This window comes from Chrysemys picta, chromosome 13, assembly GCF_011386835.1.
Source record: "Chrysemys picta bellii isolate R12L10 chromosome 13, ASM1138683v2, whole genome shotgun sequence".
Classification (NCBI taxonomy): domain Eukaryota; kingdom Metazoa; phylum Chordata; order Testudines; family Emydidae; genus Chrysemys; species Chrysemys picta.
The window spans coordinates 51,766,895-51,794,070 of NC_088803.1; the positions used below are offsets into that span (position 1 = coordinate 51,766,895).

The 27,176-nt window shown below is 44.0% G+C and overlaps 1 protein-coding gene and 1 long non-coding RNA gene across 26 annotated transcripts in view; one reads left to right on the forward strand and one right to left on the reverse strand.

Annotated features, from left to right (window-relative positions):
- Positions 1-718: 718 nt before the first annotated feature.
- The window catches only part of RTEL1 (regulator of telomere elongation helicase 1), a 98,982-nt gene continuing 72,524 nt past the window's right edge, over positions 719-27,176 (reverse strand). For 11 of the 25 annotated variants that reach the window (XM_065566243.1, XM_065566244.1, XM_024106742.3 and 8 more), the window contains 8 exons: positions 23,674-23,884; positions 20,810-20,947; positions 20,076-20,192; positions 10,705-10,950; positions 8,598-8,798; positions 7,878-8,057; positions 7,169-7,272; positions 719-1,705 (listed from right to left, as the gene is read on the reverse strand). In XM_065566243.1, the coding sequence (XP_065422315.1) occupies positions 1,631-1,705; positions 7,169-7,272; positions 7,878-8,057; positions 8,598-8,798; positions 10,705-10,950; positions 20,076-20,192; positions 20,810-20,947; positions 23,674-23,884 (1,272 nt within the window). In that variant the 3' untranslated portion in view covers positions 719-1,630. Of the gene's footprint in view, positions 1,706-2,952; positions 3,022-7,168; positions 7,273-7,877; positions 8,058-8,597; positions 8,799-10,704; positions 10,951-20,075; positions 20,193-20,809; positions 20,948-23,673; positions 23,885-27,176 lie in introns of all 25 variants that reach the window. The other 14 variants (XM_065566245.1, XM_065566248.1, XM_042847392.2 and 11 more) reach the window with 5 other exon arrangements.
- On the forward strand, positions 4,217-6,842 carry LOC135975383 (uncharacterized). The gene is made up of 2 exons (XR_010592399.1): positions 4,217-4,358; positions 6,305-6,842. It is a non-coding gene; the product is annotated as an uncharacterized LOC135975383 (long non-coding RNA).

Sequence of the window (27,176 nt, forward strand, 5' to 3'; positions counted from 1 at the left end):
AATGGCAGTTTTGAGTTATCAAAATGAGAAAAAAAGACCCTCTCAAATTTCTCAGACTATCACTCACCTTTCATTTTTGAATATATTGAAAATGGACAAAGGGAATTTTACCAAAAACTTTCCCCCCCCAAAATCCACCTTTAGGCTAAGCAAAAGCAAATCAAATTTACCAAAAGGGCAATTCCATGACATCCCCCCCCCCCCGCCCAAATTCTAAGCATCTGAAAGTCTCATGTATTTGTCACTGATTCATAGACTCTAAGACCAGAAAGGACCATTGTCATCATCTTGACCTCTTGCATAGCACAGGCCACAGGAACTTTCCCCAAAATATTTCCTAAAGCTGATGATCTTTTAGAAAAACATCTGGTGTTGATTTAAAAATGGTCAGTGATGGAGAATCCATCACAACACTCGGTACATTGGCCAATGGTTAATTACTCTCCAATAAAAATGTATGCCTTATTTCCAGTCTGAATTTGCCTAGTTTCAACTTCCAGCCATTATATCATGTTATACAATTTGACAACTAAAAACACAAGAGTGACAAAAAATTATCAAAGGATTGTTGCAAAAATATCAGAATATTTAAAATCATATAGCAAAATGACTTCTATTTACTTCCACTTTAGATTCCACTTGGATTCAATGCCCACCTCTTCTAGACACAGTGAAAAACAAAAAGCCATGTACAATATACTCAGGGTGTGCAAACTGGTTCATTTTTACTTAGTTTATTTTAGAATTTCCACTGAAGATTTAAAATTGATACAATTCCTTAAATTAGCAAAACATTAATACCCCTAGTCAGAAAGTGAAAATATCGAAGTGTTTCTCTTTTCCAACTTGATGGAGTTTAAAATCAGTTTGTATGTTCACTTTGAAAGAACATGAATAGTCTTTTCACTCTCCCTGCTACACTTCTGAAAACACAAGTATGAAACCGTACAGACACAACAGGAGTGTGCAAGTGCCTCAGAAGAAGCCCAATCCTCTTTGGAAGCACACTCAGTGCAACATTCAGCACTTATTGCAATATAGGAAACAGGCTTCAAATTGGCAGGGCAGGCATAAATGAGTGGGTACAAGCACAAGATGTGTTGGGTCTGTACTGCCGGTGAAGTGCAGTAAAAACTATTGGATTTAAAAAAAAGGCTTTCACCACCTCTGAAATCACCTAGCAGCAACAGCTCCTGTCAGTCACCAATGGAAAGTAGTATTCCTGGAAAAGGGGATTCAGTGGCACTACTGCTGCTGAGAAATTTTCCAGGATTGAGTAAATATTTGAGCGGAGGCAATTACTGAAAACTTCCTCCAGGCTGTCAAAGTTCAACCTAAAAGGACCAGAATGTCACAAGAATCTGCTGATTCAAACAGAGAAGAAATGAAGATCCCCCATTTCAATACAATTCTAAGGACAACATTTGCTTCTTTCCCCTCTTGTTGAGAGAGAAGTGGGAAGAGAGGTCTTTGGGGATTGATGAGGTTTGCCAAGGAGAGGAATGATACTGCGAGAAGCTGAGATCAAAGGTCTGTAAATGAATGTGCACCCTGTTTCTTTTTCCAATCTCCTTTTCTGCTGGCTCTTTAACCAGTGCTGACGTGATGCACTTGCCCCTTGTCAGGGAGGTTATGGCAGGAAAAAAACCTGGGCTAAATGCTTCCTCTTGGTATCAGCTTGGCATTCTGGGCACTCTTTAGCAATCTGGGGAGACAGATGAACAAAACACAGATTACAGGCATTACATTTCCTGTCAAATGTCTGCATAGAATAGATCTGCAAAGGAGGAAGTCTACAGAATAGCAGTCTCAATATAAACATCAGTCACACCCACCATTTGCCAGTCCCCAACCATTATAATTATTACAAACATACTTTACATGTAACCATTTAACTGATTGTGACACAAGAAAGAAAAGGAAAAATTTCCTAATGAAGTAGCAATTCAAGCTGAGCGAAGAACCAATTTTTCTGTTCAGGGGCTGAACAAAAAAAAACAACCAAAAACCTGAAAATTTAGTTCAGCTCACACTGAAAACTGATTTTTTTTAATCTCACTGAAACAAAACATGTACTTTGACCTGAAAATTTTTTTTTCAGTTTGCTGTTTCAGGTTGTTTGAGTGTTTTTCACCTTTTTAATTAGATAAATTTCTAAATGAAACATCTTTCAAAATGAGATATTCAACTGTTTAACTTAAAAATGATGAAAAGAAAATGTTTTGACTTTTTCAATTGTACCCCCTTTTTTCAGGTAAAACTATCCACTAAATTTGACCCAAATTTTCAAGTAATTTTGGTGCCCTTAAGAATGCATTCCTCAGCAATTTAGCCAACAAAAAAATTCTGCCCAATTCTCGTAGCAACTCACCCCACAGGAATGGTTTCTGTTAAACCAATTCCAATTGTGCAATTATTAAAAAGGCTAAAATAAAGGGGAAAAAATGCAGAATATGCAACAGCTGTTGCAAAAGTATACAAATATTTGGTTGTTCAAAAAACTAAATAAGATAGTAGCTGAACTTCTTGAGCTCCCACTTCCTCTTGTACAATTCAAAGCACAGAACAGGGGAAGTGACCTATCTGAGACGCAAAGCAACCCGTGATGTTTATGGCCATGGCCAAGTTGTGGTGGCAGGACAAGATGCGACTGTTAGCGGATTGTGGCTATGTGAAATAAGTGGATTTTTAACAGTGGGATAGCTAATGCATGTTAGTTACCTCACTGTAAAAAAATGCCTTTTTTGGGTCCGTGAAGACAAAGCCTGTGAGATGAAAACCTCTCTGCTGTGAAGGTTATAGCCTGTTGGTCTCACTGCTCCTAACGTGAAAAAGTTCTAGCCTTTATGAACTTGATCCTGTGAGATTCCTTATTATGTCCCTAGTTAACAGAGCTCCTTTTTTTTCCACATTGAGGGAACGGTAACCTCCAAGACCTTCTTGTTGACTTACTCTCTGTTCAAAGATGAAGCCGCCTAGAATCAATTTTTCCACTTCCTCCTAGGAACTCTGGGACGAAGGCTATTGGCCAAGGGAAAAAAATGTTTTAAATATTTTAAAAGTGAGACTGTCTAAACTAAATTTAGTCCTGGTGGAGGCCATACTGACAGCCTTGGAGATTGCTACATACTCAAAGGGCAGATGCAGCGTGAGCAGTAGCAGTTCAAGGTCTCCCAGTATAGAAGTTAGTCAGTCCTCGTAATAGAAGCTAGACTGCAGCAGAGTGGCTTAATGCATTACCCTTTTGATTCTGGAAACAGGGGTTGAAAGGCTACAAATGGACAGAAGCTTGGTTGTCTCAATCTAATCCCCAGGAGACATCCATTTGTAAGCATGCTTTGATATCCTCAAATGGAAGGCACTATATACGTGCAAAGTATTATGATAGTCTGCCCATATTACAGACCAACTGTGCAAGGTAGGACAATGTATAGTTTCTGCTCAGGAATAACCTGCACAAAATGCTGCAAATCAGGACTGAGGCACACTGGAAGAGGTATGTGGAAAAAACTGCACAGTGTCTACCTGTTCATTGTATACTGGCGCATTTAAGACCACCAATTTCACAAAACATTTAAAGACTAAGCCCTACAGTATATATCATGTGCATGATGCTCAGCTTGCCAAATGGGTCTTGAAAGAATTCACTGGAGAGAGAGATCTTTCCCAAGCTGCTCTTCCTAGTGCATGCCCTATGGACTGAACATCCTCCTGTGTTGAAAGTTCTAATGATTGACCATCATTCTTCCCACACCTTTAAGTGGTCTTACCATAATAATGACTGAAAAAGGACTAAAGATTAGGGTAAAAAGAAGTCATTGTGTGCTGTATGATGGATTGTTAGTCACTTCCTCATTAAATGCAGTAAGCTTGAACTGGTTATTTAGAATGAATGAACTCATGAGTAACTTGTAGTAAAGGAACCAAGTTTAGTCTACAAGTCACCAGTTCGAATCCAGACTAGGCCAAATGTTACTACCATGCGCTGGTGGTTTGGGGGCCCAGAGGAAATAAGTGGTCAGTGGCTGTTCATTTCCTGCTCGTGAGACATCTGTCATAAAACAAATCCCCCTGGGAATGAAGCTGGATCAAGAACTGAAGAAGAATGAGGGGTGGCTTCTCCTCCAGGCTTTAGAGAGAGATGGGAAAATTTCTTTCCTCTCTCAGACCTTTTGTGTCCCACAATATTAACACTCGGTTGCCCCCTCTTTCCTAGGTGCCTGGATGCAGAACAAACCTTTTATCCTGTCTCTTGGATCAGAGAACCTGCCCCACACCAGGCCTAAGAATGCCAGCTTCCAAAACTGCAAGATACTCAACTTCTCATCAACCAAACTATACCAGACCCATGCCACAAAGTAAGCCAAATATGTTTGTTCCAGAGCTTTCAACTCTGGCAACAGGCCTGAAAACACTGCAGCTAAGAGTGTGCCTCCCAGCATGGGCATACAGACTTGTGCTAACTTCACTCAAGCTCGCTTGCTAAAAATAGCAGTGTGGATGTTGTGGCATGGGAGGTGGCTTTGGCGAGCCATCCAAGGCCAAGCCCATCCGACCCCCTGGATCTGCACTTAGGGGAGTAGTCCAAACTGCTGCCCGGGCTGCAACATCCACACTGCTACTTTTAGCAAGCTAGTGCAAATCTGTCTACCCAGGCTGGGAAGCACACTCCCAGCTGCAGTGTATACAAACCCTGTATCACTGGTCACAGGTTCCTGAAGGGAGGAAACGCAGGTGCTCGAAAACCAGTTGGTCCTGCAGGATAAGTGGCTGGTATATTCAGGGTAGTGTAGCCAGATCCTAGTCAGAGCAGAAGAATCACATTTCCTCCATGAGACAGGTCAAGAAACCCAAGACCTGTGCCGCGTGCATTCAAAGAAACCAGGAGGGGTAGGTCTTCAGTGAAAAAGAGGTTTGCTCCTAATTTGGGTTAGCTAATCCAAATTAACTGACTTGGGTTAAAATAGCTATGAAGACACAGCAACTCCACTTTTAACTTGAGTTAGCAACATGAGTTAAAGCTTATAGGGGAGCCTATGGTTGAACTCAATCTGCTAATGTGAGTTAAACTATGAGTTGCCACGTCTTCCCTGCTATTTTAACCTGAGTTAACTAATGCAGATGAGTAACCAGAATTAAGAACACACTCCCCTCCCCCCACAGTGAATACATGCCCTCTGGGAACAGAAGTTAAGACACCACTACATCCACGACAGGCTGGTTGTAACGACACTCCATAAAACAAGGGTGTGCCATTTCATCTCTATAGGCTGCTGAGAATTATGTCAGAAGGATGGAAGGTTCATTTGCTTGTGAGCTAAGAAAAAACTAAACTAATCTTGGGAATTAAGGTGTCGTTCAGTCCTAAGAAGCACCACCTCATCCTGACGAAAAATACAGTATGGTGCAGTACTGTGGCTCCCCGCCCCCTCCAAAAAAACCCCCAGCCTGACATAATAGCAATTAGGAAAGAGTTTACAAGTGAAAAATCACAGGGAGTCCTTCCTCAGAGGTTCAAAGGAAGGATTCATAAAAGGTCTGTAGCAAACAGGAAACAAACCTGTGGATTTTTCAGTTCTTAGGAATCTAGTGATATGATGCTGTTTTATAATCAGCCTGGGCCTTCTGCAGCAGAGATTAAGAAAGGACATACCAGCAGGATGCTGGCCTCAAGGGCTTTCTCCCTCGAGAGGGGTTGATGAGCAAACTGTCTGGGAACAGGCAGACAGATATTCCTGTTTCTTGGACAGCTGCCACTAGGACCTCAGTAAAGATTCATAGCATGGCCAACAAATTGAAAGGAAGGGACTTATACTCAAAGTGTCTCTTGTAGTGGCAGAAATTTAGACACTTGTAACGACACACTTCACTCCTGTTTCTGCTCTATCAATGACAGGAAGTTCTGGGGATGCAGAATTTTTATGATAGAGTTAAAAGCCTCCATACTGAAGTTTGACTTTTGAGTGAATAAACTGAGTGCTTTGAGATCCAAGATGGTCTGCATGGCCCTTTTCTATTTTGAACCAAAAAGAAACAATCAAACACACTCCATAAGATTGCCTGTTTGATGGGACTGGTTCTATAGCCCTAATCTGCAGCAGTCACAAAATGGCCTATTGGCCTTCTTGTAATTTCCTGGATTCTTTAATGTTGGGAATATCATGCATTGGGGGGGAGGAGGGGAGGGGGGAGAGGGAAATTCTATTGAACAGCTGTTCTGAATCGATTCTAGAACCCATTTGTGTGAAGACGTCTTTATTATTAATTTAATCTGGATTTTCCACACTTGGTCAATATATTCCAGGGTCTTCTTCCTGACAAACAGTCCCTATGAAGCTCAGAAGACTGGTAGGTACAGAAGGACTGCCTGTTTCTGAATGCCTGCTCATAGTCCCTTCTGTACTGCTTCGTGGATGAGAGGAGAGGGATTTCTCTTTCTTCTCTGCTGCCTTTGTGACCAACTTGTCTACAGGCCTCTGATTAACACCCTCGTCCTCACGCCCGAGTACATGGAAGCTGTCAAGCCTTTTCATCCTCTCATCTGCCTTTCATGGGCAGAGCCACAGATCCTGTTAGGCTACTGTACTTGAGTCACTGAGAGCTCTGCACAGCACAGGAAGTCTAGGAAAGTATCTGTTGTGGAGGATGCTACCAAGAGATGCTTTGCAGTAATGCTTTCATCTTCTTATCCAGAGGGAAGGCATCCATCTCTGCAAGCCAGGATAACCCTAAAGTATCAGGATGATGCAGTGATGACAGGAAGGTTGCCTCATGATTGTGCCTTATAGAAGACACTTCAGGAATGAAATGAAACCGGGCAAAGAAAATGTTTAAAATAAAAGAGTTAAGATGTATGAAAAATCTCTGTCACAAATTAAGTTCCTCAGATTGCCACTTGCACCTTTCTGGAGGCAGAGAAAATTGGGGAAGGCTCAGATGGGGTGAGACTTTATTTCTCAACCAGGACAAAAGATATGGTCTGCCTTCAATCACTGCAGAATGGAGATGATGAAGTCAGAGTGGCAAGGCCCTGAAGGAAGCCTGAACTGTGTGTGTTGTTGGTAAGCAGAGGACTTCCGACTCCAGGGCTGTCCATCTGGTTCATTAAACCAACATAAAATTTACTAAAAGTTTCAGAAAATAACTGAAACTAATAAGCAAAGCCAACCTTTAAGAGCTGTTCCCAGCATGTTTTGCAGCAAGTGAAGGTACATAACTGGCATTTAAAAGGCACATCATCCTCAGATTTGCATTTAGAGCACTGGAATCTTCCTAAAAATAGCAGTTGAGAGACAAGTTACCGGGGTGGGGAAGGAGGGGGAGAAAGAGAGAGAGAGAGAGAGAGAGAGAGAAGACACTAAATTCCAGTAACTCTTTGTTTCAGAAGTTCTTACACATTCATGTTTCCAGTGCATTTTGTAGAAAGCAATAGTTGAAGGTGTGTGCAATCTGTTTTATGAGGCCCCTGTATTTTAGAGGTGCAATTCCTGACCCTATTACACAGTTTCTTCTGTGTGACCTCACTCAATTTTTCTGTGCCTCAATTCCCCATCTATGAAGCTGGGTAATACTGCTGACCTCACAGGGTAGGTGTGAGGATAACTGCATTAGTACTCAGGGGGCACTCATCCTAGGCCAGTAAGTACTTAGACAGAATGGACATAGTTGAACAAGAAAACCCAAATTCGATTTTATTCTGTATAAGCTTTTATACCACACTCATCACTGCAGTACCTGAGTGCTTAAATACACATGAATAACTGTAGTAATAAAAGATGGCTTCATACTGTTCTTCTAAAAAGGGTGAACATAATTTGGATTTTCTACACATTTTTGACCACTCTTCTCTCGCGTTAGAGGGCAAAATCTCCACCTACCACATTCTGGCTCCATATTGAGGGGCAAGACAGGCAAATTGCATGGGTTGGTCGGCGCTCTTATGCTGTTGGATCCTGTCAATGTGTCTGTCTTTTGAGATCCAGGTTTGCTGTTCTGATTACTACAGAAGGAGAAAATCTTGCTCTGGGTTTTTCTTGGCACTTCACTCTTGAAAGTAGCTGCACACGAATACATATCGAACAGTATATAATGTGGTGTAATGCATAATACTAGACATACCTCAGCTCTTTGTGAAATTTGACCAGCTGGCATTTCCAGGAGGTTTTCATTTAGAAGCCTGCCAGAAAAATTTGATTAACTCCCCCCCCCCCCCCCATTACATTGTGCCATACCACAAGTTTCTGATACTGTATTAACATACACAAAATCATCACTGAAAAAAATGGAGAGCCTTCCAATGGAACGACTCTAATGTGGTAGACTCTACCTAAAGATAGTGGACTTTGCTCACATGGAAGATTTTGCAGGTGACTGTCTCATTATTTCCTTGTGTTCATCCACTTGTCTTTCTGTACCCACCTGTTCTCTCTTGTGTGATACTTAGATTGCAAGCTCTTTGGGGCAGGAACTGTTGTTGTGTTTTGTGTTTGTACAGCACCTAGCATAATGGGGTCCAGATCCATGTCTGGAGTGCTCCTACGTGCTACCACAATAATAAATAATACTACCTAAATGCCAGAAAAGTGTTCATTCCAAACCTGGTGTGTGGCTGACAGGTTTATCCTGAGTTTCACTATTTTCTGTTTTGGAACATGAATTCTCCAAATTCAGAGGGCTCTTGGCCTCCTGCACTTCCGGTTGCAATTTCTTCTTTTCCTCACTGCAGCTCATTCCAGTCAGGTCTTTACACATCTGCCTGAATTGTTCTTTGTGATGAGGACGCACAAACATGTAGAACCCTGCCCAAAATGTTTTAAAAAGTCAAACATACATGAAATGAATTGGTTTAGCATAGACTGTTCATTCCTTTTTGGAAAAGGGAAAAGCTCTATGGAGACTGAGCAAGAATAGCTACTGATTCCCACCCTCTACCCAGCGCATCTGAAGGTTTGGGAAATGTCTGATCATTTCTTGAGGGGGGTCGATGCTTAATTTTTTTTTCTCACTAGAGGATGGATGAGTATTGGCATTGACAGCAGCATCAGCTTGTCTGAAAATTCTGCTTCCACCCTTGAAAGAGACATTAATTCTGTTCTGGTGCGCCAATGAACACTGCAGGGTGTTACAAAGTCAAACAAGTTCAGTGCCCAAAAAGGTTGTCTCAAGAAGGAATCCCCTGGGTACCGTTTGTTTATTGGGAAAGAATCAGACCATTATAGAAATTTTAAAAAGTCCCCACTATGGGTTATTGCCAGGCTTAGACAATTCCTTTTTGGTACTTCAATTTGAAACTGGCTTGCTCACTAAAAACACTGATACATCATAGTCAATAACAGAGACACAAAGTGGTTGAGGTAATATCTTTTGTTGGACCAACTTCTGTTGGTGAGAGAGAGACAAGCTTTTAAGCTCTCTCATCAACAGAAGTTGGTCCAATAAAAATATACTACCGTCACACACGTTGTCTCTCTAGTGTCCTGGAACTGACACAGCTACAACAACACTGCATATTCAATAATGTGACATTCAACAGGAAATTCTGACTCATCACATCATGTGGTTCATTTCCATCCTACTCTTCAGCTGTGACAAACCCACGTCTACAGTTAACAGAGTAGGGCAACCTACTTCCTAACACTCTGTTGCGGGATTCTGGATAGGATTCTGCGGGACCCAACAGAGCCACATTTCAGCATTTTCTACTCCTGTTAGCTGCTCTCATCCTTCAGCTGCCTTGCACATTTAGCATCCACTCCTCCCGGAAGAGAACTGCCCATCAAAGGCACTAGGATGTCCACAAGTCAGTAAGAGGGCAGTAATGAAACATTATAGTAGTGGAATTAGAGATCCCTCTTCAAGGTGGTTAGGCCCAACATGTGTATGTTTTCCTTTTTCTTTATCTGTCTGAAAATGTGTGTATTATTTAAGCTAAATCAAAACCTAACCTCAACTTTTCAGTGCCAGTAGCCTAGGATATAATGAGAAACTCTACAATAACAAACCAGCACATATGGGCAGAAAGGCGAAAAAATTCTGTAAGGAAATAAATGTCAGTTTCCAGATTCTAAAGGTTTATTATAAATAATGGTAAATCAAGAGTGTTAATCATGATAAAATTCCTTAACTGTGTCCATGTAAATATCTGAGGGGAAAAACCAGTGACTCAGAAGTGAGACTGTCTATCCCTAAAAGCTGAAAGTCTTTTAGGGCATAGCACCAGATATGGAAGCCAATAGCCATGAGAACGGTAGTTTGAGAGTCTATGCAATAACCAGAATCACCTGTTCTAAAGAGCAGTCCTCGCAGAAATAAGGAAAATAATGCAATGAAATCAGACAAGTGAAAGAAGCACATCTGCAGGAAGTGAGTGTAGTTGTGGAAGCATTATCTCAGTTTTAGGTTTCTTCAGGAATCGAGTGTAATCAGAACAAGTGGAAGCAGTGCCCACTTTTATAACTTCAAAATTACCTGGATTGGGTGAACACTTTTATGCAGCAAGTCCCATTTTCCCAGAGTGCTGAATACAGAGAGAAGAGATGCAATGTGTTCTGTCAGTGCTAATAAGTTCATCGGAAGGATAGAGTTTGCAAACCAATTTACACCGATCAGTGAGCGTTTACTGTGTACATCTGAGGTGTATGAGGGACAGGATCACAGCACCTATATCTATTTCTAAAACAAAAAAAATTAAATAAAAATACTTGCGTTGCAGGAGGTGAAAGTACTCTGGCTTCTCGGTGGTGAGGGCAGCTACCACCAACACCATGGCGTCATAGTCATCTGTCTTCTTATATGCCGATAGTGCTGCACAGAAGCGGCTGTAACTGTTTTTGTCCAAAACTTTTTTCAGATCATTGAGATATGTAGCTCTGACTAGCTCATGGTGATCCTCTCCGCGAGAGCTTGATGCCTCTTCAGGGTCCTCCTTAGGGATATGGGTGTGATTTTCTCCTGAAAGAGAACATACATTATCAAAGCTTTAGGAAGGACAATCTAGAATTTTTAAGGGAGACACCTTGTACCCTGCCTGCATATTCTAGGAATCTGTTAAATCAATGGAAAATCAGCTACAATGTGTGAGGTCAGTACTAAAATAATGCCGTGTGTTTTCCCTTAGGCAGCAAGCAGCAATCTTCCAAATAGCTGTGCTAACAAGCAGTGCTGGCATGCCAAGGAAGGAAGAAAAAAAGCCCAATTCATTTAACAAGCATAGGATTTATCCTCACCCAGGAAATAAAGTGAGGAAAAAAATAACGTTTGCCAAATAGGAAATCATCATCGAAAGGGAATTATTTCAAAATTTTAAAAACACAGCACCATATGCAATAGAGTGTACAAACCTGATCAAAGCAGCTAACACCATTCTTTTAACCACATAATTAAAGTATCTTTTGTTACAATCCAAAGGAGCGCTTTTGATTGACAGGCCATTGTGCTGTCTTACAGAGATAAAGCGGTGGTTTGTATTTCAGCACAATGCCAATCAACAGTTTCAAGTTCTTAAGTGGCCACATGTTGACAACTTAAAAAAAAATTTTTTTTTTTAAACTGCAGAACAAAAATTGAAATTCTCTTTGAAAAGGAAGGGACTCAACTCAGTTCCCTGAAGGGGGAGGGAGCGGAAAGAAGTGAATGTGGCTACAGAGCCTGGTGGGAATTTTGTAATCGGTATCTTTTTACATCACGGCATATCATGGAACCATCTGACACCCTCCCTCATAAGGAAACATCCTATTTAGGGGGTAACCTAGATAAGAGAGAAATGTAGAAACTCTTTCTTAACCCTGGGGACACGTGTAGGAAAACTGGAGTTGTTGTTTGTTAATGGCTCTTCTATTCCAGCTGCTCGTTTCCCCCACACACAGCCTCCGAGCCAAACATCCCTACACGGTCACAGAGCACTATGAAATCAAGTGAGAATTAATCAGCAGGAGATAACCATATCGTGAAAACAAAGATCCGGTTCTCAGACAAATGTCCCTAAAAATATAGGAGAGAAGGAAATAGGAAGCAAGAAAACTAGAATTGCTTCATAAAGGATATTCTTTTAAAGCTTTCCAAGAAATGTCAGCAGCTCTTTGCAAGAAGAGGATTAAAAAGTCTTGGCCTAGTCCTTATTTTTTAAAAGACTGTAAAATGTTAACGTTTAACAGGTATAGTCACGGATTACTGCTAAGGACCATGTCTAGAGGGCAGTTAAAAAAAGAGTTTAGTTTGTATGAACTAAGCTTAAAAGTAGTGCTAGGAACCTTATTCATTTCTCCAAGAAATTCCCAGCTGATCTCAGGAATAGCACAGATCTACACTGAGCCGCTGACTTTCAGAGGTAAATGTTGGCGAAAATAAGGCCAGAAGGATGGATGCAAAAAACATGATGCAACTACATGAATACATTTACTGACCAGCATTTTTGAAAAATATAAGCCCTTTTGCTCTAGGCACATGCTGTGACACCGAGGCCCATTTGTGGTTAGTATTGTGTCAGCAGGTCTTGTCAGGCCTGACATACTCATCACACCTAGCACATTATTGTTATAATCTGTATCTAAAAGTAGATATCATTGTTAGATGTTAGATATCATTGGAAAACTAAACTCACTGATCATTACAATTCTTGTCTGATGTATGCACAGGGTGTGTACAAAAAGTCGAATATGTGCTAGAATTATTTTCTTAAAACGTGTTTGGCAAGCAATGCATAAGCACAGTGCTTCAGACAAAGAAAGGTGGATTTACGTCAACATATGTATAAGCAATAAACAGGGCCATCCAACTAACAAGGGGAGGAGATTGCTAAAACAAATTGTTCTTTTCCTGCAAACACCAGCGGGGGAGAAAGAGCATGGAGCTTCTTTCACCACCAGACTCCAATTTGCCTTCCTCACAGCTTGAATAAACTTTACTTTGAGGTATAGTCTTGAGAATAATCTATTTTAAAGGTTTACTGGTCTATAAAGATGGAGGTGGGGAACTGAACTGATAAGCAACTTAATCAACTGATTGTATACAATATTATTATATTATAGAAGTTTATACAGTGAGGTCTTTCCTAAAAGCTACTGACACACTGGTGATTAATGTCATAATGAAACGCCTGTGTTAACACTATAGGAGGAAATATGGATATTTAAATGATATTATGCTTTAAAGCCTGTGACAAAACAGGGAGAAACAGGTTCCCTTCCCGACAGTAAAGAAAGTATCTACCTGTCTTCAATATAAATTAAGCATGGTGGAATCAAGACAATGGAAGCCCTATTTACATACAGGGGCATGGGAAGCCCACAAGAAGGGAAGAACAGCATGAGGTTATCCTGCCTTTTGAAACAAGGTAACTGAGCTTTGGAAGACAGAAGGTTACTCTGTGCAGTAACTGAGGTTCTTCGAGATGGTTGTTACTGTGGATGCTCTACTTTACGTGAATCTGCGTGCCTGCGCTTCTAATCAGAAGTTTTAGTAGCAGCACCAGATGGGGGTCCCATAATGGAGTTGGGGTTCATATTTCAGGGTAAAGGTTGCAAAGACCTTTGAGAAAGTGTTTAGTGGTCAGGTAGGAGAAGATGGAGAACCTGTCCTCTTTATGGTGGAATGTTGTGATTGCCAAGAGGTGTACTCTGATCGAGTTCACGGAGAGATCCGATCTGTTAAGTTCCAGTATATAGTCCAGTACCATTGGTAAAGCAGAGAAAGTTGCCATAATTTGTCTATTTTGGCACCATGTATTGAATCTCTTCCATTTGTGTAGGTAAATATGTCGAATAGTAGGTGGTCTGCTGTTTAAGAGAATGTCCCTTACCTCCTCCGAACAGGTCATTTCACTGTCTCGGAGCCATGGAGTAACCCTGCCTTCAGGTGGAACCTTGCCGGTGTGAGTGTTGACTTTTGTTAGTTTATTTGAAGACCTAGAGCTACTGTCTTTAGTGCCTCTTCTCAAGTCGATGCTTTGAGTAAGCAATCATCCAAATAGGGGAATATTATGGACCCCTTGTTGGCAGAGGTGGGCAGTCACTACCACAAGAACGTTTGAAAATACCCGTGGAGCAGTGGATAATCCAAAAGGAAGTACTTTTCCCAGAACAAACCCGAGAAACCTCCTGTGTGAGGGATGCATCGTTATGTGGAAATGTATGTCCTGGAGGTCAAGGGCCGAAAACCAGTCCCCTTGCTCTAGGGCTGGAATGATCGTTGCTAGCGTGACCATCCTGAATTGCAGGGTCTTAAACTTGTTGAGTCTTAGATCGAGAATGGGCCTCTACACTCCAGTTTTTTTTTCTGGGTTAGAAAATAATGGGAGTAGAAACCCTTCCCTCTGTGTTGTGTTGGTACTGGTTCTATTGCGCCCAGGTGTATGAGATGCCTTATCTCTTGTTGTAGTAGAGCAGGGGTCTCAAACACGCAGCCCATGGAGTTGTTTGCTGCGGCCCGCCAAGCTCCCCGCACCTGCCCCCGCCCCCCCGGAGTTATTTCCTGCAGCTGCCAAGCTCCCTGCACCCGCAGCCCCCTTTTCCCCCCCACAGCACACCGTGTCCCCGCTCCTCTGCCTACCTCCAGGCGCTTCTCACCGCCAAACAGCGCTTAGCGCTTTCCAGGAGGCAGGGGGAGGAGCGGGGAGCTGCTCACTCAGGGGAGGAGGCGGAGAAGAGGTGGGACAGGGATTTGGGGAAGGGGTTGGAAGGGGGCGGGGCCCCATGGAAGGGGTGGAGTGGGGGCAGGGCTGGGGGTAGCGGGGGGTGGGGGCTTTTGTACCTTTATATGAAAAGGTGTCGGTGATGCAACCCTTGGGCCAACGTACTAGTCCTCATGTGGCCCTTGTGGTGATTTGAGTTTGAGATCACTGTAGTAGATGTTCATGAGAAGGGTCCCTGAAGAGGGACGGGGAAGGAGGGTGATTGGGGGGGATGGAGGTAAATTGGATGGAATAACCAGTTTCAATGATTTCTAGTACCCATTTGTTTGACATGATGGTCTGCCAAACTGGGTGGAATGGGGTCAGACAGTCTCCAAATGGATGGGTAGTTGTGGATGGTTCCAGCATTTCAAAATGTGGGAGGTATCTTGGGTCCTCGACCAAACCCTCAACCCCTGTTGTTGGGACATTGAGGCTCAGAAGGGAGTGGTCTCCTTCTAGTGGGTCTCTGCCTCTGTGGGCCATACTGCCTCTGAAGTTGGGAGTAGGGCACAGATCTTGTTCTTTACACCGAGTAATACTTCTCTTGTTTTTAATTTTGGGAAGGTATATAAATGCCCAAGGATCTGAGGGTTGCTTGGGAGTCCTTTAACATACGAAGCAACTCATCTGTCTTGGATGCAAACAGCTTCGGGACCTCGAATGGAAGATCCTCGATGACAAATTGTACCATTTTGGGGAACCCAGTGAGGTGGAGCCAGGAAGCTCGTTGCATTATCATGGATGTGGCGATGGAACATGCCGCCATGTCTGCCAAGTCCAGTGAGGCCTGTAAGGCTGTTCGAGCAAGAAGGTGGCCCTCCGAGATGGTTACTTTTAATTGCTCTTTTTTGTTGTTGGGTAGAAAATAAATAAATTCAGATATTTTTGAATAATTTGTGTAAATATATTTGGCCATCAATGCTTCGTAATTGGCAGTCCCAAATTGTAGGGTTGCTGACGAGTAGGCCTTATGTCCAAAAAAGTCTAACCTTTTCCAGTCCATCATACGGGGTGGTTCTGGAGTGATGTTGTCTGCCCCTTTCATTCACGGCCTCTACCACCAAAAGTGAAACCTCTGCAAGCTGCGTGGAAACTTTTTAAAGACAGCATAATAGATGCTCAACTTAAACATATACCCCAAATTAAAAAACATAGTAAGAGAACCAAAAAAGAGCCACCATGGCTAAACAACAAAGTAGAATTGCTTGAGGGGGTCAACAAGCATGTGTACAGGGGGTATCCAGTGGATATAGTGTACTTAGATTTTTCAGAAAGCTTTTGACAAGGTCCCTCACCAAAGGCTCTTAAGCAAAGTAATCTGTCATGAGGGAAGGTCCTCTCACGGACTGGTAACTGGTTAAAAGATAGGAAACAAAGGGTAGGAATAAATGGTCAGTTTTCAGAATGGAGAGAGGTAAATAGTGGTGTCCCCCAGGGGTCGGTACTGGGATCAGTCCTATTCAACATATTCATAAATGATCTGGAAAAAGGGGTAAACAGTGAGGTGGCACAATTTGCATAGGATACAAGATAGTTAAGTCCCAGGCAGACTGCAAAGAGCTACAAAAGGATCTCTCAAAACTGGGTGACCGGGCAACAAAATGCAAGGTTGATAAATGTAAAGTAATGCACATTGGAAAACATAATCCCACCCACCCACCCCTCTCCCTATATATATATATATATTATATATATAAAAATAAATGATGGGGTCTAAATTAGCTGTGACCACTCAAGAAAGAAATCTTGGAGTCATTGTGGATAGTTCTCTGAAAACATCCACTCAATGTGCAGTGGCAGTCAAAAAAGCTAACAGAATGTTGGGAATCATTAAGAAAGGGATAGATAATAAGACAGAAAATATATTGCCTCTATATAAATCCTTCAAAAAAGATATATTGGAATTAGAATAGGTTCAGAAAAGGGCAACAAAAATGATTAGGGGTATGGAATGGCTTCCATATGAGGAGAGATTAATAAGACTGGGACTTTTCAGCTTGGAAAAGAGACGACTAAGGGGGGATATGATTGAGGTCTATAAAGTCATGACTGGTGTGGAGAAAGTAAATAAGGAAATGTTATTTACTCCTCCTCCTAACACAAGAACAAATTTAATTAATAGGCAGCAGGTTTAAAACAAATAAAAGGAAGTATTTCTTCACATAACGCACAGTCAACCTGTGGAACTCCTTGCCAGGGGATGTTGTGAAGGCCAAGACTGTAACAGGGTTCAAAAAAGAACTAGATAAATTCTTGGAGGATAGGTCCATCAATGGCTATTAGCCAGGCTGGGCAGGGATGGTGTCCCTAACCTCTCTTTGCCAGAATCTGGGAATGGACGACAGGGGATGGATCACACTTGATGATGATTTCCTGTTCTGTTCATTCCCTCTGGGGCACCTGACATTGGCCACTGTTGGAAGACAAGATACTGGGCTAGATGGACCTTCAGTCTGACCCATTATGGCCGTTCTTATGTTCTTAAGGCCACTCTGGTAGAAATGGCATGGGCAGTGGCATCCATGGGTGCCTGCACCAGTCTTGTTCCTTAAAGACTGGTACAGGTCCTGGGTGATATTTATGGTGTTCTGGTGGATCTGGTCTAATAGCTGCGTGGATAGGCGAGGAGTGATGGGAGGAGTATATTTCACCTTCATCCTCATCACTAGATAAAGGAGGAACTGATCTGGGTGGTGTAGTAAGATGGCTCAGTACCAAGCGTTCTGGAGTGAGGTGGCTGGTTGTGAGGAGACCAGAAGATCTTTGTGGTGGAGAAACAGTTGCCGTACTAAGAGCATTGGTGGGGTTGGTGGTACTGATTCCTTTCGTGCGCTATGCACTGCAGAGGCAGAAGGTGGTGCCATAGTCTGTAGCGTTGTCAAGATGCTCGGTGTTGCATGTTTGAGCGGCTCCGACAGTACCGAGGCAGGGATTGTAGGTCTCCTCTTACTGCCTTTTTCCAAGCCAGCCTATTTAGGGTCTTTTGCTTGTGAGATACCCATGGTACCAGATGGTTCCACTATCTCAGAGATGGAAGGTCTCCATGCAGTTGGTACCAACGGGATTTATCAAGTCAGGGAACACTGCTTTTTGGCAAATTCCCAAGGAGGGGAGGTCAAAACCTGCTTCTTTGCTGCCTTCTTGGCAGAATGCTCCTTCCCCGGAGAGCGTGGAAGAGAACCTCTGTCAGATGCCACCATAGGAAACCACTGCCCCGGAAGGGTCTGTGATCCCGGATCGGATGTGTAGCGTAAAGACTTCTCCATCATGAGAAGTTTTAGCTGCAAGTCTCTCGTCTTCCTGGCACAGGGTTTCAAGCTGTGGCAGTGGGTGCACTTTTGAGGTGTGTCTCACCGAGGCAGCAGACACGCTGTGAGTGCCCATCAGACACCAGGATTGAGGAATCGCTAGTCAGGCAATGTTTAAAACCCAGGAAGCCGGGCATGCCCCTCAAAGTAGGGTTTCTCCCATGATGGAGGGTAACTATGTTACACTAAAGGGTGTCCTAACAACTGAAACTTAAATTCCTATGATAAAAAAAAAGGTGGTTTTTTTTGTTTGTTTGTTTTTTAAGAAAACAAACAGGGAAGGGTAAGTAACTATTGACTAACTACTAACCAACTAATATTGTAAAGTTAAAACTAGAGAAAGCTAAAGTACAGAAGTGCTGCAGTGCGCCATCAAACCGAGGGCAGTAGAGAAGGAACTGAGTGGGGTTGGTCGCACAGCGCTATGTAACTGCCTGAGGTGGCGCAAGATAGGAACAGTGCATGTGCGACTCAACCAGGCACTGCTGCTAAAAATCTCTGATTACAAGCGTAGAGGTGCAGAGTCACCTAAAGTGGAGCACCCACAGGGACACTCCTTGAAGCAGCGGCCATCTTTGGTACCCATCACTAGACAGACACAAGGGAACAAAGCTCTTGCAAGCTGAGAAAGATGAGACCTTCAACCAAGGGGGGGAGGGGGTTTGAAGTCTCTGAAAACTGAATATATGTGAGAAATCTGCTTTGGAAATGATCTTTCACCTAGGAAGACAAGGGAAGCCAGCACCTTGTACTTCTGTGGAAAGTCCTGTCTAAGGGAAAGTCAGCCATGACTGAGAAGGAAGATTGTTGAGAGAAACCATCTTGAACAAAGTCTGTACCTCGCAAGATTAAGTTTTAGACTTTTAGAGGTGTGTTTTCACTTTTACTTGCTTGTAACCATCTCTACTTTTATTCCTTTTAGTTGGCACCACTTACTATCTCCATAAATTTGTTTTATTTTTACTATAAACCAACTCAGTGCTGTGTTTGAAGGAAAGGGTGTATTTACCGCAGTTAAGTTAATAAGTTGTGATCTGCATTTGTCTCTTTAAGGAACAAGCTAACCTTATTATTCCTCTGAACTGTCCAGCAGAGGCCTGGACATTGCAGAACACACAGTTTTGGGACAATCAGGGACTGGGAGTGTGTTGGAGTATCTTGCTGGTTGTAACTAAGATTGGTAGAAGTGAGAGTGGGGCTGTAGACAGGCTGCTAGGGTCTGAGTTGCTGAACTATAGCATAGCACATAGACACTCAGTGTGTGAGCTGCATGCTTGTTGGTGACTGTGAGCGTCCCAGGCTGGGAACTACTGTACCAAGGCACCGTGAGGCCCTCAGGGTTACCGGGTAAGGGGTGACAACCTCTCACTGGTCTGGATTGCACCCTGAACCCCATGGACACACATACATTTCAAGTAAAATACCATCATCAAAATATGAATACCCCTCAGCCTCTCCTTCCTAACCTTGATCGTTCAGTCCATCAGCCCTCACAGAGAGAGCGCCAATCACAACATGTCATTCGTGTTGTTCTAGCCAGGCCTTCAGCCACCCGCTGGCCAGGTTGTCAGTGGCACCTTCCTAACCAGCTTCATTTAACCCACCCCTCCTAAATTGCTCTCTTCTTGAAAGCCTGGAAAAACAGACAGGGGCTGCTGAGTGGCTGGAAGGTTAACAGTTCCTGTGCTCAGAACATGTTTCCCACCCTGGAGTAAATCAGGTGCAAAGACACACCCTTAGCTCAAACTTCTGACTTAAGGTGGTTATACCTTCACATACACTTGATCTGAATCACGTCCTTGGTGTTTCATTTTTATACAATGCTAGCATAGTTTAGAGGCCTCAAAATCCATTTCCACTTGACACAATTTATTATTTGTTTGTACTGCCAAAGTACTTAAGAGCCCAATCATGGACGAGGACCCTTTGCGCTAGGTGCTGTACAAACTGAACAAAAAGATGGCCTCTCCCTCCTCCCCCAAACAGCGCACAATCTAAGAATAAGACAACAAACAAGAGATGGATATTGACAGACAGCAAGGGAGTGCAAGAAAACAATCAAACAGGGAATTTGCGCTATTTCTTTATAGAAAGCGTACCTGTTCTATTCAGCCCAGAGATCAGGTGGGCTCCTCCCTTGTTCAGGTGCAGCTGGGAATTTAGCTGGCTGGATGAACCCTCCGAGAATGTTGTTTTTTGCAGACACTGCTTTTCCCCTATTAAATTAAACTAGTCAGCTAACAGTGAACGTCTAAGCTCCCCAGCCTTCAGAAGGTATGTGGAAAGCTGTTCATAGAGCCATCAGAAACCTGGAATTTCCTAGTATCTCTCTCCTCAAGCACTGCACCTGGAAACCACCTGGTGCATTTTTTTGGTGAAGAGAGGACCAGGAGAATGAATATCAAACCCGCCTCCCCCCCACTCCTCCACGATCCCATCCTTCTGCAGTCACAAAGCTTTCCTGGGTTTCAGGATGACAAATAAAATACACACGGTTTGGCTAACTGTAACGAAAAACATCACACAGCAGGCATTGCCTTATACTGCAGTGTCTCATACTCAGAAGAACAAACCCCGTCTCTCTATAACCCCCTCCAGATTGACAGGATTTGTGTTTCAGCCTTCAGGTTAATTAATTTTCAGTTTAAAAAAAAGTTATTCACACACACACACACACACACACACACACACACACACTCCCCCCCATACCTTCTATATCTCATGAAGGGATACAGCTTACACAGTCATGGAAATCAGCTGATGCAGATTTGCTATCAATACTTTTGAGCTGATGGAAAACATCTACTAAAGCACTCAGCTATGTGTGCCTCACCTGCCTTCTTGGCCAACATCTCTCTTTCCTCTCGCAGGAGGCTGTGTTCAGGTTTGTAGCCACAGCCCACTCCAGTCAGACTACAGCATGCTTCGTCAAACTGCTTTTTATGCTGAGGTCGAACGAACTGGTAAAATTCTTTCATTAAAGAAAGAGGAAAGAAGGTCACACATGAAGTTTATACATCCCAACACACAGAAAATTCCAGACACCTGCTGCTGGCAGGACTTGCAGTTCAGACAGCAGGTAAAATTTTCAATCTGATTTAGGAGCCTAAGAGACAAGGTGGGTGAGGTAACATTTTTTGTTGGACCAACTTCTGTTGGCGAGAGAGAGAAGTTTTGGAGCCGTATAAAGCACGCAAGTTCCATTCTCAAAAGTGACTGAGGCATTTAAGAGACCAAGTCCATTTACTCTCAATGAAATCCAGGCTCTTAAGTGCTTAACTCACTTTTGAAATGGGACTTTGGTGCTTTTGAAAATTTTACCCTATGTCCTCCCCATCCCACCCCCGGGGCACAGGCTTAGAGCTGTTACTGCCTCCTGGTGACAGATTGGGGAGGGAGAGCCCAGACTTGGGCTCTTCTCCCGCTCTCAGTCCCTCAACAGGAGGGGGCAGCAGGGATAGGGGGCTCGGGCTGTCCTCTCTCACTCCCAATCCCTCACCAAGAGACAGCAACGGGACTCCCAGCTGTCAGCCCCAGCAGTGGGACTCACAGCAAGAGCTCTGCCTCCTGAGGCCTGGTGCTGACGGCCCAGTGCCCAGCTGACGCCTCCTGGTGAGGGACTGGGGGGGAAAGGAGCCCCCCGCAGGCTGACAGCAGGACTAGAGCAGAAATGTGAAATAATCACAGTTGTGAAACTAATAAGAATGTCAATTTCACTGCTGGCTTCCTGCTGTGAAACTGAGCCCCCCAAAGGCTCACAGCTGGGGCTGCCAGCACTGGGGGGCTAACAGCTGTAATCCCACACCAGGCTGACCACTTGGGCTGTAGGGGTAGGGGTCGCAGTTGTGATCCCCGTGCCTACAGCTGAGGCGGTCAGCCCCAGGGATGCTGGGCTCCAGCTGTCAGTGTCCCACAATGCCTCTCTTCAGTCAGTGTAAGCTCTCCTGGTGAGGACATGGACTGCTGACAGAAGGAGCATGTATGAACATGAACCATGGTTTTAATTACTGCTGTGACTGTACGTTGACTTAAGTTGACTTAATTTTATAGAGTGTACAAGCCCTAAGGCAGAGAGAAGGGTTAAGTCACATGCCCATGATCATACAAGTCATCAGCAGACCGGGGAATAACACCCAGGTTTCCAACGCATAGTCCTGTGCCCTCCATTGCCTCCCTGACTAATCATGATGTTAGGAAAGTAAAAGAGCACAGGTTGGAGACTCCCTTAGCCCAGTCATTTGTTCCCCTATTTCTAATTTAAAAAACAGTGAAGTGTGGGGGACATGAATGAACTATTAGTTAGGAAATCAAAAGATGAAAAACCTGAGATTTACTGTAACACTAACTATTCCTATTGTGTTAGAAAAGGTTATTGGTATTTGGAGAAAAGCGAGTGTAAGTAACAACAACAGTCAGAATCAGCTGATAAGTGTTTTGGATTTAAAAAAATATTTTGTCCAAAGGAAAAGAACCACAAAAACAAATAACTCCCTAGAGCATTTGAGGAAGATGTAAACATTGTCAACTCAGAAATGTAAAGCACCGGAATTTTTAAAAAATCCCCAGAAGACCTCTCTTGCGTCTTCCCAGAGCAGATTCTGCCTCTCATCATCATCTCAAACACACATTCCTTCTAAACCACTAATACTTGCTTTCAATTGACCTAAACTAGTAACTTCTCTTATCCACAGCAACAGCTAAGAAATCAAAGTTTCATAATGCTTAAAAATATATTGATACCAACTCTCATTTTGAGACATTAATAACAATTCAGGGCATGTTCTAGAACAATACAACATCATTTCTCCTGGGCTGCCAGGACTCATGGGCTTCATCCTTGTGCTATGCTGCAGGTGTGTTACGATGCTATTATAATGTATGATATATCAACATGGGGCACTGCATATTAAAACCAAATGCCAGTACAGGATTGATTGGTATTCAGCAGTGAGCCATGCTGGTCAGCTCACCAGCCTTCCTTTCCAGCTCCCTTTTCACAGTAGCTGCCCATATCATTTACTCACTATGCAACCAGTCAGGCCCCTCCCATTCCTATTTTAAAAACTGATAAATAAGATCAGTAAAAAAAAACCCATGGAAATTCCAACACAAAAAACTTCAACATAGAATTAAGGTAGCTCAGGTCCACTTCCTATCAACACAATCATCAAAAGTCAAGAAAATCATGTTAAACCAAAATTACTATCTATGCTAACCTCACAGTAACCTGCTTTACACATCCAATCACCATCATTACCCAAAAAGAGACAGTCTCCACAGCTCTAAAGTAACGTCACTTTCAGTTCTAACATCAAACCATCCCAATGCACACAATCAATTTCTCACAATCACAGTCTTAATTCCACCATAGATTTGGATTAAGATAATATTTCCTATCGATATTAAAGTCTATACATGTATTAGCTGTGCATGAAAAGCATAAATTCCCTAACAATGTACAACTGTTTATTTTATTTCATGTAACCATAAGGCCTGTTTTAATATAGAAGCTAACTTTTAATGGCTAGGTTGATTAATGTTTGCACAGCGTTTTGAAAATGTAAAGCCCTAAATAAATGCTAAGGATTATTAAAGAATTTTTCTGCATTGTACTTGACATAGAAGTGCTTGCTTTGGGACAAGATGCCAAGGAAAAAAGCTGTGTCCCATAGGATACATTCAGGGAGATCACCATACCTCGCAGCAGGATATGCTTTTTCTGGTCCTCCATGAAAAGAGAGCTCATTTGCGATAACATGGCATTGAAGTCATCGGTCCTCTTGTATTGCTGCAGAGCCTTTGAGAAGAGATCATAGTGTAGCTGGCTCAGGGCTTGCTTCACTGTTGCAATGAACAATGTGGCTCTGGTCTTCTTTGGCTCAGCAGGGTCTGCTACTTTGTCAGCTTGCTGCAAAAAGGCCACCCAGGTTTTTTGGTAAATGGGATGCATTGGAGAGATTAATTGAAATGGGAATAAGTAATCCCATGAACTTTGTTTCAACACACAGCACCTCAATTAGATGCAAAGCAGTCATCAATAAAGTTGACATCAGTTAACTACACAGCACAGAATCATAATGTAATGCTTCTTAGTGACTAACATCCTGTTAACTCCATTATAAACAATGGCAGTTGCTCAGAAACGTGCATTACCAATGCACCATCTCCTGATAAACAAGTTTCAGTGCTGCAGGAGGGAACACAAACCCAATTGTGTCCAGCTGCTGGAAATTCACAGCTCCCTGGAAGAATTTAGCCATCCTCTGTATGTACAGCATGGGTTCCATGAAACAGATGGAGTTGAGCTCATCTTGGTTACTTTAGGGGACACACACACACACACACACGCACGCCAGCCAAAAACAGTTATTTTGGAAGATGAAGTTCTCCCAAAGGCCCCTCACTGAATACTGGGATGATCCTTCTCTGCCCTCCTCCAGTGCTCCAGCCAGGGAGCAGGGTCGGGGGCCGCTCCACACAGCTCCCGGAAGCAGTGGCATGGCCCCACTCCGGCTCCTATGCATAGGGGAAGCCCGGGCGCTCCACTCAGCACACTACCCTCGCAGCTCCCATTGGCCAAGAACCATGTCCAATGGGAGCTGCGGGGTAGTGCCTGCGGACGGGGCAGTGCGCAGAGCCACCTGGTTGTGCCTCCCCGTAGGAGCCAAAGAAGGGACACGCTGCTGCTTCCGGGAGCCACTTGAGGTAAGCGCTGCCCGGAGCCTGCCCCCGCTCTCCAACCCCCTGCCCCAGCCCTGATCCTCCTCCCCCTCTCCAAACCCCTCGATCCCAACCTGGAGCCCCCTCCCGCACCCCAAACCCCTCACCCTCCTGAGGAGACCCCTCCCACACCCTGAACTCATTTCTGGCCCCACCCCAGAGCCCGCACCCCCAACCAGAGCCCTCACCCCCTCCCACACTCCAACCCTAATTTTGTGAGCATTCATGGCCCGCCATACAATTTCTATTCCCAGATGTGGCCCTCCGGCCAAAAGTTTTCCCACGCCTGGTTTAATGCTTGGCCACTGTAACTCCAGAATGGAAGCAGGAATTTCAGGAGACAGGCTTGTACAGTGCAACACAGTAGGGATTTTCCTAAGGATATAACTTATATTGCTGTTATTCTATGATAGCAGCTGTGTTAACTGGGTGTGAATCATAGGGTGCTCATAAATCAGAACAGAATGCCTGTGGTATATTTTAATACACCCCTTCCTCATAAGCCTTTTCCTATGGGTATATCCCTGAGGGCAACAAATGGTGACTCCTTGGGGAATTCCAATACCTGTGTGTGCAACCATTTCCCAGACTCTTATTATATAGGCTCCTAGGACACTCATCCCTGTAACATCTGGGGTCATTCACATAAATTTAGATGTTCACCTGTTCCCTCCCTCAAGGAAGAGGAACAAAAACTCTTATCCCCTTCCTTACAGATTACTGCTGCCTGCTTTAGAGGAACTGAACTCTGGGTGGATTGCTTTCTAGGGCAGGCAGGCAGCCAGGTCCATTGCACAACTCTGTTCTTAGGAGAAGGCCTGCCAAAAGAGATGAGTCTTGAATCACACCTTGAGGGCTACAAGACTGATGCAGCATGATCTAGGTGCCAGTGAATTCCACCGCTGAGGGCCCTCTGTTGAAAGCAACCTGCTCCCATTCCTGTTTGAGCCTGGATTTTGTCAGGCTCAGCGTCCCTGAGGACAACTGCCATGGTGGGATGTGGAGCGACAGGTGGTCATTTCAACTGTTTGTTCCTAATCCATTTCAGGCTTTGAAGATAAACATCGGTATCTTGAAACAGCTCCAGAAGCATACGCAGTCTGTTGCCTGGTCCACACTAACCCCCCACTTCGGACTAAGGTACGCAAATTCAGTTATGTTAATAACGTAGCTGAATTCGAAGTACCTTAGACCGAACTTACCGCGGGTCCAGATGCGGCAGGGAGGCTCCCCCGTCGATGCCGCGTACTCCTCTCGCCGAGCTGGAGTACCGGCGTCGACGGCGAGCACTTCCGGGATTGATCCGGGATCGATTTATCGCGTCTTAACCAGACGCGATAAATCGATCCCAGAACATCGATTGCCTGCCACCGGACCCAGAGGTAAGCGTAGACGTACCCTGTGTGTAGTGCTCATATCAGTTTGTCCTACCTTGCAGGCAGACAGCTGCAGGATGAACCTACCATCGTTTGAGTCATCTTCAGAGTGCACTGCAATAGCTCAGCCCTGAGGTGACAAAAGCATGGCTCGCTGTGGCTAAGCCTACCTCTGTGAAGTTAGCATGTAATCGGTCTCCCAGTCACAGCTGGTCATGGCTGCGATCTGAGCCTCCATGAGCAGTGCAAAAGAACTGAGAGGTTGCATGCCATCTTGTAATGGGAGAGATGATTTTCTCTACGAAATGGGCATACGCAGCTCCAGGAAGAGCCTCAAAATACTTCGCCCTTTCTACTGGCATTAATTAACTATCCTCAACTGAGCTCAGTAGTGTCTACACTGGATAAGGAGACAAAGCTAGGTGTCAGCAGTATATCAATGGCACTTCAGTACCATCTGTCATGGAGTCCCCGGGCGATGCTCTGGAACTGCTCCCCACAAAGCCAGTCAGGACTTTGGGGAGCCTCCTCTCTCTTGGAGGAGACTGTCTTCAGGGCAAGAAGCTTACACGGCTTCACCTTCCTGGGTCTCTCCTTGGAGCATTCAGTATATGCCCCTCCGTGTGCTTCCCACAGCGAGTCCGCCCTGGCCGGGTCCTGGGGAAGCCAGAGGGTCCTGCATGCACCCCCACTTCGCAGTCAGACGTGATTCTCAGCCAGCCAGAGAAACAAAGGTTTATTAGATGACAGGAACACGGTCTAAAACAGAGCCTGTAGGTACAACGAACAGGACCCCTCAGCCAGGTCCATTCTGGGGCCCAGCGAACCAGATAACCCCGTCTGCTCTCACTTCTCGTCCCCAGCCAGCTCCCAACTGAAACCCTCTCCAGCCCCTCCTTTCTGGCCTTTGTCTCTTTCCCGGGCCAGGTCACCTGATCTCTTTGTTCACCTTTAGCTATCCCCTTGCAAGGGGGGAAGGGCCCTGGCCATTTGTTGCTAGGAGACAGATTGTCAGCCATTTATGCACACTAGAGACTTAAGAAATGCATAGGGGAAACTGAGGCACCCACACAGTATTCAGAGGAAACATTAAGAACAGTCCCA